This window comes from Microtus ochrogaster, unplaced genomic scaffold, assembly GCF_000317375.1.
Source record: "Microtus ochrogaster isolate Prairie Vole_2 unplaced genomic scaffold, MicOch1.0 UNK73, whole genome shotgun sequence".
NCBI lineage: Eukaryota > Metazoa > Chordata > Mammalia > Rodentia > Cricetidae > Microtus > Microtus ochrogaster.
Genome location: NW_004949171.1, coordinates 1647483 through 1662286, shown reverse-complemented (window position 1 = coordinate 1662286; position 14804 = coordinate 1647483). Strand labels below are relative to the sequence as shown.

The following is a 14804-nucleotide window of genomic DNA, read 5'->3' as shown; positions in this document are numbered from 1 at the left end:
TTCCTTCCTTCCTTCCTTCCTTCCTTCCTTCCTTCCTTCCTTCCTTCCTTTCTTCCTGTTTTTCCAGACAGGGTTTCTTTGTGTAGCCTTGACTGTCATGGAATTTGCTCTGTAGGCCAGGCTGGCCTCTAACTCAGAGACCTGCCTGTCTCTGCCTCCCAACTGCTGGGTTTAAAGGTGTGTGCCATCATCACCCAGATTTCTATAGATTTTCTAAACAAAACCCACCACTCAGAAGTACTAGGGTTTATTACTTTAAATATAAGAAATCATATAATATAAGCCAATATTTGGGCTCACAAAATGGCTGAGCAAGTAAAGGCTTGGTGCAAGACTGATGACCTGAGTTGCATCCCTAGGACCCACACGGTAGAAGGAGAGAACCAACTCTTGCAATTGTCTCCTGTATTACACACACACACCATAGCATGCATGAGCTCTCACGCTTATATGCACACAAAATAAATAAGCAAAAATGTTTCTATAAATAAATAAGTAAAAATTAATAAACCCCCAATAGTCACATGTAATGAAACATTGTTTTTTTCCCTAAAAGTGTTAATATGGATGAAAATTCTGTTCTTCCACATAGAGGACATGGGCAGCAATTGGCAAGGAATGCTAATTGATTGGTCTATCAAATTTAATAGCATAACTCCATGATACATTGAGTATGGCAGCATGTGCTTAAGAATCTCAGCATTTGAAGAGGAACCCAGTATGGAAGACACACAGTTTTTTTTTCTTGTACTATAGCTAATTAGACTAGGGAAGTTTGAATGAGGGTGGTCCCCTAGGCCATTAGATTGAATACAGTTGGTGGAACTGCTCAGGAAGACTTAGGAGACGTGGCTTTATTGGAGGAGGCGAGTCACTGGGAACATTCCTGTCAGTCCTCTGCCTTGATGATCAAAATGTAAGCCCTCAGCTACAACGCCAGCACCATGCCTTGTCCACCTGCTGCCATGCTCCCTGCCATGATGATGATGGGCTTCTTTCTTTCCAGAACTGTTAAGCCCTAGATATGTCCGAAGTTGCCTTGGTCATGGTATTTTATAGCCTATCTACAGAAAAGTAACAGTTCTCATCAGACTGTCTGTGTCTCTGGGATTATCTGGAAATATTTCCCGGAATACCTCAGCTTCCTGTTCAATGAGTCTTAGAAAGAAAATTTTGGTGGGGCCATTTTAGGTGAGTGATATTCTGACATTTTTCATTGGTCAAAGCAAAAATCTAAAAGCTACTTCCCCAAGTCTATTCCTAACAAATTAATTGATCACTAATTTCTGTGACTGCTACCTCCTGATTTGCAATTTTCTCCATTCTTAATCCCACTGTATGGTACTTACTCATCATCTCCTGCCTAGGCCACCTTAACTGCTTCCTAATTGGTCCCTACCCTTCCAAGGTTGACTTTTTCTTAAATATTTATCTATTCATTTATTATTCATAGTATTCTGCTTGCATGTATCCCTGCAGGCCAAAAGAGGGCACCAGACCTCATTACAGATGGTTGTGAGCCACCATGTGGTTACTGGGAATTGAACTCAGGACCTCTGGAGAGCAGCCAGTTCTCTTAACCACTAAACCATCCTTCCAGTCCCTGCAATCTTGGGCTTCTATCTATTCTCCCTCAATATTCAGATGATCACATCTGCCATTCTCTCACTTTAAGCTCTGAGGACTTTCTACTGCCCTTAAAGTTCTGAACATCCAACTGACCATACAAGACCCAACTTGATTTGGCATTGTTCCATCCCTTTTGCCATTTTCTGCTCCATTAACACTTGCCTTCGTCTGTTTTCTGTAGTTATACCTAAATGCCATGAACTGGGTAATTTACAGATAACAAAGATTTGTTCAATTTTTATTTCTGAAGTCTTGGATGTTCAAGATCAAGGTGAACATTTGGTGAGGTTCAACTTGCTGTTAGGACTCTGCAGGGTTTCAAGATGGCACAGGGTAAGAGGAGGGAGTGCATAAAAGAGACACAGCCTGTGGTAGTAACGCCCTTAATCCCAGCACTTGGGAGGCAGAGGTAGGAGGATCTCTGAGTTCGAGGCCAACCTGGTCTACAGAGTGAGTTCCAGGACAGCCAGGGCTACACAGAGAAACCATGTCTTATAACCCCCCCCCCCCCCCCCCCCACACACACACAGAGAGAGAGAGAGAGAGAGAGAGAGAGAGAGAGAGAGAGAGAGAGCAACCAACTGGCTTTTATAACAGACCTGTCCTCCACATAACCCTTTATTCCATTAACCCATGAATGGATAAACTCGTGTATGAAAGCAGAACCCTTGTGACTTCTGGGGACAGGGTGGATGGGAGGGGCTGAGGCAGGACCTTTCTATGTATAACTCAGGTTGTCCTCTTGACTCAATGTGAGTTTGGGTGGAGATCTTTAACTATAGCAGCACCCATGCTCTTCCTGTCCTCCTGCTACTTTGAAAATTTCTTCTTCAGCCTAATATTTACTACCTTTATCTCTCATTTAAATTCTACTTCCTGTGTGGGTTTTCCAAACCTCCCAGGCCAGACTAACCCTACCCACACAGTGCCCTGTGCATTTTCTTTAAGACACCATGTTTCTAACTACTTGCTTGGTGTCTCTTCTTTCTGTTAACTTTGAAATGGTGTGGACACAGGAACTCTTACCTTGTTCCTTTGGGTTTCTTAGCACCAAGGCCAGTGCCTCACACATTTATAATTGTTTGTTGAGAGTGAACGGATGAATGAGAAGGATACCTTATCCTTCTAGAAAAACCTTGCTCGTTTCTCAAGGACGCGGGTCAGGTGCTAAACCAGATTCATTTGGGGATCCTTTTGTCCTGCGTGGGAACCAACATGGTTTATATATTATAGGCCCTTGTTAGATTGCCATGAACTTTTGAGAGATGGGCTTTGGGGGTTTTGTTACACTGTTCTATTTTTGCACATATGTGAAAATGTCCACAACAAAAAGTTTAAAAAAACGTTTATATGTACCACAAAATAAGTAAGAGTATATTCAAAGACAACCTTGGAGTACCTGCTTTGAACTAGTCAGGGTATAATAAAGATTATTCATCCAGATCTTGTGTGTGTGTGTGCTTGCATGGGCATGTGTGTGCTCGTATGTGCGTGTGCATGTACTTTTCCACTTCTGGAAAATTCCTTAGAAGACAAACACAAGATGAAATAATGAATTTACTTTGGGCACTGTTAGATGCATCTCCAATCAGTTGTTCTGTATGCTCTGAGTTCACGATTAAAGCTCAGGGGACCATGGTCTTAGGGGTTCTGCCTCTTCTTATTGATGGGATCTGGGTCAGCGATCTGAAGACTGCTATGACCTACCTCACTGCCCACGCAGGGCCAGCAGCAAACAGGAATATAGCAAGCACCCAGCAGTTCTTCCTCATATTTTTCACTCTCGTTCTCTACTTTCCTTTAGTGAATTTCTAACGGGAGCCTGGGTGGGGGACTGTGTCACCGCTTTACGCTCAGAGACACAAGCCGAGTGTTAAGAAATATCTCAGTTGTGGTCTAGTTTATTCTGTGACTGCAGGCAAGTCGCATTACCCTTCAGAATGTCAGCACCTGCCTTTCAAATTCGAGAATAACAATTGTGGGGATTGCATAGTGTTGATCTGAGGATGAATGCATGCAAACGGTTGAACATAGAGCCTGGCACAGAGCAAGCGGTCAATAAATACGCGCTATTATTATCCCCAGGACGTCAGGGAGTGCTGCCACAAGAGCCAGAGAGCAGCCGGCTGCCAGCCTCTCGAGGCGCGGCCGCGGTCTCAGCACCGCCCCAGTGGGGATCAGGCTCCAAGCTCCAGGAGCGTCTCGCGGCGTCTGTGCAGTACCAGGGCCTCGCGGACGCAAAAGGTGAGTTGGTGGCATGGAAGGGGAGAGCTGGGTAGCGGTCCTGGGAGCCGGATGTAGCCACCCATGCGGGCTATGGGCCTCAAGGCTCGCAGAGGGCCAAGGGTCTGCAGGGTGCGGTTGGGGCAGCCGCAGCCTGTGCAGCTCGCCGAGGCAAGCGCGCCCCGCCCCGGCCAAGATGGCGCCCCTCCCCCTCTCGTGCGCGACTCCGCCGCTCGGGGCGCGGCCCCGCGGTCTGCGCGCTCCTGGGCGGGGGATGTTGTGATGGAGAAGCTGCGGCGGAGCAGGAGCCCTGCAGCCTGAGCCACCTTCGCCACCTGGGCCTGGGGCCTCGCCGCACAGGTAGGAGCTGCCCCTGCCTCGGCACAGCCCCGGGAGCGGGATCCCCAGTCTCAGCAGCCTGCACCCCTTGCAGCCCCTTCCTCTCAGGGTCTAGGTCCCCTGACCAGGCCTGATCCCCCTGCCTCATCCCAGCGTCGCCTTCCTACCGCGGGCCTGCAGACCACCCTCCGCAGGGTTCACTTCCATACATCGACCCTCTTCCCCATAGCTATGCTTGATTCTCCAAGATGCCTTGAGGTGGGGGGTGAGGGGGAAGCAAAGCGAGGGGCGGTGGAAGAGTGGGGGAGGGGAGGTCTAGTGCTGGGAAGGGGACTTGGAGCCCGGTAGGAGCCAGGTCGCCTGATTCCAGTCTAGAGTCCCAGGCCTGGGATCTGTCAAGCTGCATTCTGTTGTCCTCAGCGACCGAGGGGTGTGCCCTGGGGCCGGCGAGGTTCTCCTGTCAGCCGGAGAGAGAGGCCTAGCAGTGGCTGAGTGCTCTTCGGAGCAGTTTCCCCCCTCCATTTCAGAGGTTATTCCCAGCCTCTTCTGAGTTCTGCTTGTCTATTGCATTCTGAACCCCCAACTTCCCATTCATTTTTAAAATCCACTCCATTCTGTCTCTGACGTACACCCTAGCTTCCAGGCAAGGTCACTGGAGCCCTCCCTGTAACTTCAATGAACCCATTGCCGAGAGCCTGTTACCTTTGAGGAGCGTTCAGCTGGTTTGTGTCAGTTCAGTCTCCTTGAAGGTTTTCCTGGTTTCTTTCCTAGGCACTGTCTGCTGCTTCTCAGTTTCTGGTGCTCTCTTCTTCCTCTCTTCTCTGCATATGTGGCCCTGGGTTCTGGCCTGAGCTGCGGTCTTTCACTTTGTCCTTTCTCCCTTACCAGTTCCTCTATTTCCAGCTCTTTAAATTTAATACATAAACTGTCCAGTCCCAGATTTATTTGTCTGGCCCAGACCACTCTGAGGAAATACAAACTCACATATGCCCAGCTGGCCCCCGGCACCCTTTTCATCATCCCACAGGAGTTTCAAACCTGTAGACTCCAAGATGAATTAATTTTCACGTCTCTTGTTCCCCTTGTACCTTACTTCCGCATCTGCTGTTCCTTCAGACCCCAAAATGGCAGCTGTCCATTCAGTTCAGGTTCTGCTCACACTGGTTTTCTGAGCGACACTCCCTTCCTCCTCCACAGAATTTCACCTGGTTCTGTGTTGCCCACTACTTCAGTAATTCCCCGGGTCTGTTAATTTCACTTGATTCCAACTCTTGTCAAACTTACTCTAGATGCCCTCCCCTGTTCCAATCGCACCCCATTGCCTACCCCCCTTAGCTGTTATTATCAGCATTGGCTTCGTAATGGTCATTTTAAAAACGCATCTGATCATTTATTCATTCAACAGATAGGATTTGAGCCCCTGATATATACAACGCGTGGCATTAGGCACTAAGGATGTAAGCAAAGAACAGACTAGTCTGGCTCTTGTCCATAGAGAAATGAGGGTCTGTGAAGACTTCAAACGAGAATGGCATTGAAAGGGGGTAAACATGAAGGAAGATGCACAGTGCTTTGACAGACCTCAAGAATGGCAGCTAGACTGGCTGGGGGTCAGAGTGAAGGGGTCAAGGGAAGGTTGCTCTGAGGAATTGCTTAGTTTGACTAGAGTGTAAAGGGGGAGTTAGTATAATGAAGTCCCAGAAATGGGCTGAAGAGAAAACATGTAGAACAAAGACCATGATGCCTTCCAGGAATCAAAGAAAGCTGCTTTGGTTGGAGAGGTCAATTATAAGAGTTCCTCCCAGAGGGGAGGAAGGCCACGGGCAAGCTAGCAGGACAATTTAGACAACACTAAGGATTTTGACCAGAAGGTCGTTGACTTTGGCGCAGATTATGGTTGGTAGTGGAGGTACTACAGAGTGGATGAGTCCAGAATTTTTTCTCAGAACGAGGTCGTTGTCTAGGAATGAATTTACTGTAAGCAGCAAGGGTGACACATGGATCTAGGATTGTTCAATACTGGACAATAGAATGGGTGGCCATTTCATCCCATGGCCCCCGAAAAAGAATGAGATGAGGGGACAGGAATGAGAAACCGGAATGAATGTATTAGTCTGAGAGACCTTTGGGAGAGGTAGATGGAGCTGTTGGGTAGGGAGTTGATTGTACAAGTCTGGAATTCAGGTGAGGGAGCTTGAGATTTGGAAGTCATCATTGTATAGGTGACAGCTGAATCTGTGCACATGAATGACTACTTCTACTGAATACAGGACAAGGAAGAGAAAGGGGTATAGTAAAACTGAGAAACCCAGTCTGTAATGGGTGAGAGGAAGATGAGCAAACAAGGAAGTCTAACAGGCCAAGAAAACAGTACCCATAGGCATGGAAAGAAATCCAGGAATATAGCGCAGGGGAGCTATGAATGAGCACTGGGTGGGGGCTCATGGGGTTAAATTCTCCCGAGAGTACACGTGCCCACTATGCATCCACTGGTTAAATGCCACAGGCTGTGTTGACCTTAGTAGGTGTTGGTACCTCTCTTGCTGACAGTGAAGCAGGGGTAGAAAAGCCAGAAGGGAAGAGGAGGCTGGCCATAGTGAACCAGGAGATAAGAGCAGGGGAAGGTCAGGCTAAGAACTATCTTGTTCTTACCTTGAGAGAATGTAAGTAGTAGGTACAGCACTTGGTTTAGGCAAAAAGAGAAAGGAGAACAGATTCATCGAGTTTGGATGTTTGAGGATATTCCCCAAATGGCTTCCCTTTCTCCTGTGAGTTTGGATGTTTGAGGATATTCCCCAAATGGCTTCCCTTTCTCCTGTGAGTTTGGAGAGGAGACAGAGAGAATGGGAGAGGACGGATGATCCAGGAGAATTCCGACTGGTGCGCAGGCAGGAAGTCCCAGGCTCTGATGGTGTCCTGTTCTTCCTCTATCACTGCATCGTCAATAAAAAGTGCTTGTTCGTGGGCCGGCGAGATGGCCTCAGCAGATGAAAGTGTTTGCCACCAGACCTGATGATCTGAGTTCCTTCTTCAGGCCTCATGTGGTGGAGGAATAAGACAGACTCCTGAAAGTTGTCCTTAGACCTCTCCACGTGTGCTGGGGCGAGGGTGTGACCGCACACAAAATACATAAATAAACAGAATTAAAATAAAAAAGAAGAAGGTGCATATAGGTGCCAGTAATTGTTCTAGATGTCTGTGTCCTTCTGTGCGGTAAGGAGCTATACAGTGACTCCCTAGAGTGTGACTTCCTCCTGGGGAGGATCCATGTCCTATTGTGGGGGGATGTAGGTGTTTGTGGGGTTATAGGTGTGTGCGTGTGTGTGTGGATATAGGTATGGGGGGATATAGGTGTACATGCACCACAGTGAAGGTATGAAGGTATGGAGGCCAGAAGACAATTTATGGAATTGATTCTCTCCTTCCACCATGTGGGTCCTGGGAATCAAACTTAGGTCTTGTGACTTTTTGGCAAGCCCCCTTACCTAATGAGCCATGTTGGCCCTTTTTTATCCTTTGAGATGCCCCAACTATGGATAACCCCAGTGAGAAAGGAGTTGGGTTGTGTTTGTTCTTGAAGAAACTAGGTAGTTTTGTTTTGTTTTCTCATAAGTAAGAAGGTGGTGGCCACGTTGCCTCAGGCTAGACAGCTGGATCTCAGCACTTGCAACAGACTTTTCACTTCTTACTTCAATGCTTTTTGCCCTGGAGCCAAAGGTCATGACTTCTTAAAGTCAACCTGGCTCTTCCCTGACCCACAAAATGTCTGCTCTCTGCAGGTACACTTCCCAGTGTCACGAAAGTCAGCCTCAGCCTGACCTAGAAACATGGCTTTTTCCACCTCTGCTGCAGAGAACACATCCTTCCTGAAGTCCCATGAGCTGTCCAGGGGCATGGTGTCTCAGCTGCCATTGGATAGTCATTAAGCCACAACATTGGTTTAAGTGTTCTTTTCCTCCCTCTTTACACAGACCTGAGCCTCACCTGACCGGGACTCCTGCCTAATCCTGCCTTTTAGGGCTCCTTCATCGTTTTCCAGCACCTTCCCTAAGATCCCTTTGCCTACCCAAGCCTAAGGTGGCTGTACAGACTTTCCTGGTATCTGTTCCCAGCCAGTTCCACACTTCCAGGTTTCTAGTTCCCCAGTGTCTGTCCCCTTCATCCATCCTTCCCTTCCACACAGTGGCCACTCTGGCAGGCACACAACATATTATCCTTAATGATGTTGTAATTCTGAGTGAGACAGAATGCCATATATTCCGATAGCCTGTGACACTGGGCATTGTGGAACACAGGAGGGGATGGTCCTTTTTAGGTGAGGAAAGTTCAGGGAAGATTGTTTAGGAGCCCTGACAGCTGAGCAGAGGTTTGAAATACAAGAAGAGGTTCTTACAAGGAGGTGAGGAATCCAGGCTGAGGGAACAGTGTAAACAAAGACTTGGGTTTTGTTTGATGTGTTCCAGAGCCTCTCTTACTTCATATGGCTGAATATAAGGTGTGATGGGATGGGGGCTGAGTTGGCTGCAGTGGCCTCTCAGGTATCCTGTAAACTGTGCTCAGGCCTTATCCTAAAGTCAGTGGTGAGCCCTTTAATTTTGTCAACCAGGGAGTGACACAATGTGGTTTCCATTTTTGGAAAATTACTGTGGCTCTGGGTGGAGACAGAACTGCCTATTTTTTCCTCTCCATTGATTCCAGCGACCATGAGTTTGCTCGCAGTCCAGGTGGAGCCACAGGGATCAGCCCAGCAGTTTAGTTAAACGTGAAGGTGAGGCACACACATGCACAAAAACCTTTTTCATTTGTTTTGTGCACGTTCCTAGCATTGTGCTACATTCTCAGGAGCTAGAAATGGTAGCACACACATGCCCAGAAACCTTTTTCATTTGTTTTGTGCATGTTCCTAGCATTGTGCTACATTCTCAGGAGCTAGAAATGGTAGAGATGCAAACTGTGACTCCTGTCTCTGGGTCCTGGGCCAAGCCTGGAGAGATGGGGGCCCTTGCTTAGGTACACTGTAACACCTGCACTCCATATGGACAGCAGAGAAGACCGAGGCAGGTGAGGGCCAAGAGAGAATGGAGATGGGGGGAAGTGGTGTGCAGTGGGGGTCCTGTTGCCCAGGAAGGGTCCAGGAGGAGGAGAAAACCTCAAGTGATACTATTGGGCGGGAGAGTGACGGTAGGCTGCAGGGAGAAGAATTAAGAGCGGAGGAATTGGGTAGTGGGTGATCAAGGAGGAAGAACTGGTGTGGGGGTTCCAAGGAAGGCAGGTCACTGACAGTGAGAAGGGTTGATTGGTCTGTGGGAGGTGTCCAGGGACCCTTGAGGGTAGGTCATACTTAGAACCTGGTTGGTGCGTGTGTGGGAGACACCTGAGAAGTGGCTGATACTGAAGCAAGGGGTCCCTTTCACATACAGACTGGAGGAGTGTGACTGAGGTACCAGAAACCACTATGGAGACAGGCAGATCCAGAGCACAGCATAAATGGGGTCTGGGGAGATGTGAGGGCAGGCAGTACACTTCCTTGGTGACTGCTAATCACCAGGTTCCTGCTTCTTGCTCTATGCCAGGACATTGCTAGAGGCTGGGAATGCGATATTTTAAACAACAACAACAGTAATGACCAACATGGAACTTAGCCATCAGAAGGTCAGTAAACAAACACAGGCGAAGCCAGGAGGCACTTTAATCTCAGCACTCCGGAGGCAGAGACAGGTGGATTTCAGTGAGTGTGAGGCCGGCCTGGTTCTAGGACAGCCAGGGCTGTTACACAGAGAAACTCCTGTCTCAAAAAAATGAAAACAAATAAACAAACACAAATGATAAATTATCTTGGTAGATGATGGTTCATGCCTAGGAAGACCGTGGGGTTACTAAGCTGGGGAGAGGTAGCCTGCAATTAAAAAACAGATGTATAGGGAAGGTCTCTCCAATAAAGTGATCCTTGCACAAAAAGACTGGAAAGGCTGGAGGCTCCAGATCAGAGGCTCCTGAGGGGACCATAGCATTATAAGGACTGGCAGCAGAGACTGGTGCCCTAGGTGAGATATTTCACAGACAAACACTGTCTTTACTAAGCTAAGGCTCTGTATAGCCAAGAACTGGAGCTGAAGGCCCTTCCTCTGTGGCCTGCTCTCCTGGACATTGTCTGCCATCTCTACACACCCATCTGTCCTGTTTAGCCAGTCATTATTGTTGAATGGGCCGAGGGATGGCTGGTATTAGTGATTTATAATACAGCCTAGGGGGCTGGCAGTGAGGGGGCTCCAGATAACACCGTGGCAGGAAGGAAGGGATAGTCAGTGTCTGGTATCCAAAACACACGAGCCTGTCCTGTGCTGGCTATGTCCCTGGCACAGTGAGCCCCGGCTGGTCAAGTGGGGCGTGGGGATGCACAGAGAGCCATTGTGCAGACACTCTGCCTTTGGTGATGAGGAGAAAGCAGGCACCACTGTGCTGCTCCAGAACACCAGGGGAAGGGACAGCGCAGAGCTGGGCCTGGCTTGTGGTGGGGGTGGGGCTGCAGTCTGATGGGAATGTAGCTCATGGGGCATGTATTGGTGTGTGCTGGCCTACGGAGCACAAGAAGAAGAGATAAAAGCTAAGACTGGGTCAGAAACAGGACTACTTAACATGGTCTCTCCTCCCTGTCTCGCAGGATCTGCCAAGGCCATGTCTGTTCCATCATCCCTGAGCCAATCGGCCATTAATGCTAACAGCCACGGAGGCCCTGCACTCAGCCTCCCGCTGCCCCTGCACGCTGCCCATAACCAGCTGCTGAACGCCAAGCTGCAAGCCACAGCTGTGGTACCCAAGGACCTTCGCAATGCTATGGGAGAGGGTGGTGTGCCTGAACCAGGCCCCGCCAACGCCAAGTGGTTAAAGGAAGGCCAGAACCAGCTTCGGAGGGCTGCCACGGCCCATCGAGACCAGAACCGAAATGTGACGTTGACCTTGGCAGAAGAGGCCAGCCAGGAGGCTGAGACAGCACCGTTGGGTCCCAAAGGCTTGATTCATCTGTACTCTGAGCTGGAGCTCTCAGCTCACAATGCAGCCAACCGAGGGCTGTGTGGACCTGGCCTGATCATCAACACCCAGGAACAGGGACCAGACGAAGGAGAGGAGAAGGCAGCAGGGGAGGCCGAGGAGGATGATGAAGACGAGGAGGAAGAAGAGGAAGAGGAGGACTTGTCTTCTCCTCCAGGGCTGCCTGAGCCCCTGGAGAGTGTGGAAGTCCCCTCTGGGCCCCAGGCCCTCACGGATGGCCCCCGGGAACATAGCAAGAGCGCTAGCCTCCTATTTGGCATGCGGAACAGTGCAGCCAGTGATGAGGACTCAAGCTGGGCCACCTTATCACAGGGCAGCCCGTCCTATGGCTCCCCAGAGGACACAGGTACCATGTGGAGCTAGATGTGGCAGTATGGGAGGGCGTGGAGTCGTGCAGAAGCCAGGGCCAGCCCAAGAACGAGGTGCAGAGCTTGCTGCCTCAGTCAGAGGGTGCTTGGCCATAGGTCTGTCTGTCGTGCATGCCATGAAGGGTGTATCTATCTATTCATTGTGTGGGCTGTCATGGTTAATGTGTAGACTAGCTGCTTTGATGAGCACTTACTAAGAAACTGACCCTCTGGTCAGCATTGTGGTACTTATAATTACAATAATGCTTTCTATGTCCATATACAAATGATGAGAAAAAGGCCCCGGCAAGTGTCATAGCTTCCTGAGGGTCACAGATAGTCCTGGATCATAACAGCTAAAAGCTAAAGCAGCTCTGAGTCCAGACCTGAGTGAGCTCTGTGCACAGCACAGCACTAAGGTGGACTTGGGATAGTCATGTCTACTCCCGCTTTCCACCTCTGCAAACTGGGAGGGTTCGTTTCTGCTTATGAACCACATGCCCTGTGCAGAGTGCCATGCTGGCCGTTGCCAGGGTGCCATTTCAGGAATGAAATATTGGCTAAAAGTTAGGGGACAAAGAGAGTAAACTTGTGCTTCCTTCTAGGGAGATAGATATTGGAGAACAAAGATTGATCACTAAATGTGACCCATTTAATAAAGTTGGGACTCTGTATTTGCTAATGTTATACAGAGTAGAGATTTCCCTAGTGTGGCTGTAGCTACAGCCCAAAAGATCTGAGGGTGGGGATATAAGAAAAGCTTCAGTGGGGGGTGGCATGAGTTAATGATAGCTCACTTGCTTAGCATACTCGACCTAGGTTCTGTTCCTGGAAAGACAGATGCGGAGACAGACTCTGACTTTGACTTCTCAAGGTGCTAACAGTGTCTACACTCTACATTTAGTAGATGCTGGCATGGGAGATGCATTACAGATACCTGAGCTCTTTATCTTCTCTTTTTTAAAAGCCTAACTGAATGTTCTCAAGCACATACAGAAGTAGAGATGACAGCCTGACCTGTTCATCACCCATTTTTATAATCATCAATGCATAGTTAGTCTTGCTGTATCAATGCCTTATTCACTGCTGAGCCTCAGTCTAGGTTTGTGTGTGTGTGTGTGTGTGTGTGTGTGTGTGTGTGTGTGTGTGTGTTTAATTCTTTTCCTTTCAGAGAGTCTCGCTCTGTAACCTCAGCTGACCCTAGGTTTGCTGGATCCTTGTCTCCACCTGAGTGTGCTGGGATTGTAGTCATGAACCACACCATACTACATACCCAGCCTGGTTTTGCTTATATTTATCTGTGTGTTTAGCATACTCCCAGTTGTCTGGTACTTGTCCCACTTAGCCTTCTGAAAAGATGAGAACTATATGAATTGATATCCAAATAGCCCCACAATGGTTATGTTTTTTGTTTTGTTTTAAATGCATACTCATGCATATGGAAGTCAGAGGACAACTTTCAGGAGTTGGTTCTCTCTTTCCAACATGTGGGTTTTGCCGGGCAATAGTGGCACACTTTAATCCCAGACATGGGAGGCAGAGGCAGGCAAATCTCTGTGAGTTTGAGGCCAACTTGGTCTACAAAGTGAGTTTCAGGACAGCCAGAACTGTTACACAGAGAAACCCTGTTTCAAAACAAAACAAAACAAAAAACAAAACCAAAAAATAACATAAAAACTAACATGTGGGTTTAGGGGATTGAACTCGGGCGTTGCTTGACAGCAAACGCTGTTACCTGAAGAGTCATCTTACTGAATCTTCTTTCCTCTTTCATTTTGTTTATTCATTTATTTATTTGCTTGGTTAGAGACTCATTTTATAATCCTAGATACCTAGAACTAACAACACACTATGTAGATCAGGTTGGCTTCTAGCTGGTAATGATGCTCTTGCCTCTCCCAGGTGCTGGGATTATAGCGTGAGCCACAATGCCTGACTTTGAAGTTTCCTGAACGTGTATAAACGTTTGCTTTATTTTTCTGTTGATTGTGCACACAGTATGTTTTCTGTCTTGAGTTTTCCATGAACTTTTTAGCTTCTTTCTCCAAATAGTTTTGAATATATTCTTCCTCTGTATTTTGTGTAAAGTAGTAGATCGTTCTAGAGCCTTGGTCAGATTCTGGTTTGGTGGCTTTTTGTTTTGTTTTGTTTTGCAAGGAGGGCACCTCATAGGTGGTACAATACCAAAGGTAAAGTATAATTGTTTCTCCTTGTGTGCTGTTAGTGGCTTTTGGTGGCCAATGTCTTCGTTCTCTGTAAAGGGAGCATCTTTCATTTTACTCAAGCTACTTACTTACTGGATTGAATTTAGAGAAAAAAAGATCTACACACCGAAAGTTAGATTCCAATGTAAACTTTCCAAATTCTAAATGTCAGTAACTAATTCTGGCTTTTTAGAAGAGCTGTGCAGGTCATATGTGTCTCTTTGAGGCTCGCCTCACTGCTGATTACAGTTGGTTTCCCCTGCTACCCTGGACAGGAGTCGCTGGCCAAATAGAGGCCTGGTTGTCGTCACTGGTGGCAGCATTTCTGATCTTCTGCAGTGCGAAGGGCAGCAATACAGAAGGACTAAGGGTGTGCTGGGCATGGCCAGTGATCTCAACAGGCCATGGAGGAGTGAGAGGGGACTCCTGGAGTCCAGGTGTTGTTGGACCTAGAGGTGTTAGGCCAGTCCCAAGGATAGGAGGGGTCCAGCTACTGCTTGTTCCTTCTTGGATGTGTTTCTTCTTTTATGAGAGCCACAGATAGTGGGTTTCTGCTAAGTAGAAATGGGGTAGGATAGAACAAAAGTTTTTTTTCCCCAGTTTTGAGATCTCCATAAAGTAGTTTTTGACTAAATGAACTGTGTGAATTGAGTGAGCAGTGTGAATGGGTGATGAATGAACTGTGTGAATTGAATGAGTAGTGTGAATGGTTGATGAATGGACTGTGTGAATTGAGTGAATAGTGTGAATGGGTGATGAATGGGCTGTGTGAATTGAGTGAATAGTGTGAATGGGTTATGAAGGGACTGTGTGAATTGAGTGAGCAGTGTGAATGGGTGATGAAGGGACTGTGTGACTTGAGTGAATAGTGTGAATGGATGATGAAGGGACTGTGTGAGCAGTGTGAATGTGTGATGAATGGACTGTGTGAATTGAGTGAGCAGTGTGAATGTGTGATGAATGGGCTGTGTGAATTGAGTGAGCAGTGTGAATGGATGATGAATGGACTGTG

The 14804-nt window shown here is 47.8% G+C and overlaps 1 protein-coding gene across 3 annotated transcripts in view; it reads left to right on the top strand.

Annotated features, from left to right (window-relative positions):
- Positions 1–3783: 3783 nt before the first annotated feature.
- Positions 3784–14804, top strand: part of Apbb1 (amyloid beta precursor protein binding family B member 1) — a 22237-nt gene continuing 11216 nt past the window's right edge. For 2 of the 3 annotated variants that reach the window (XM_026777569.1, XM_013354835.2), the window contains exons 1-2: positions 3784–3873; positions 10853–11587. In XM_026777569.1, the coding sequence (XP_026633370.1) occupies positions 10867–11587 (721 nt within the window). In that variant the 5' untranslated portion in view covers positions 3784–3873; positions 10853–10866. Of the gene's footprint in view, positions 3874–4097; positions 4213–10852; positions 11588–14804 lie in introns of those variants that run through there. The other variant, XM_005370212.2, reaches the window with a different exon arrangement.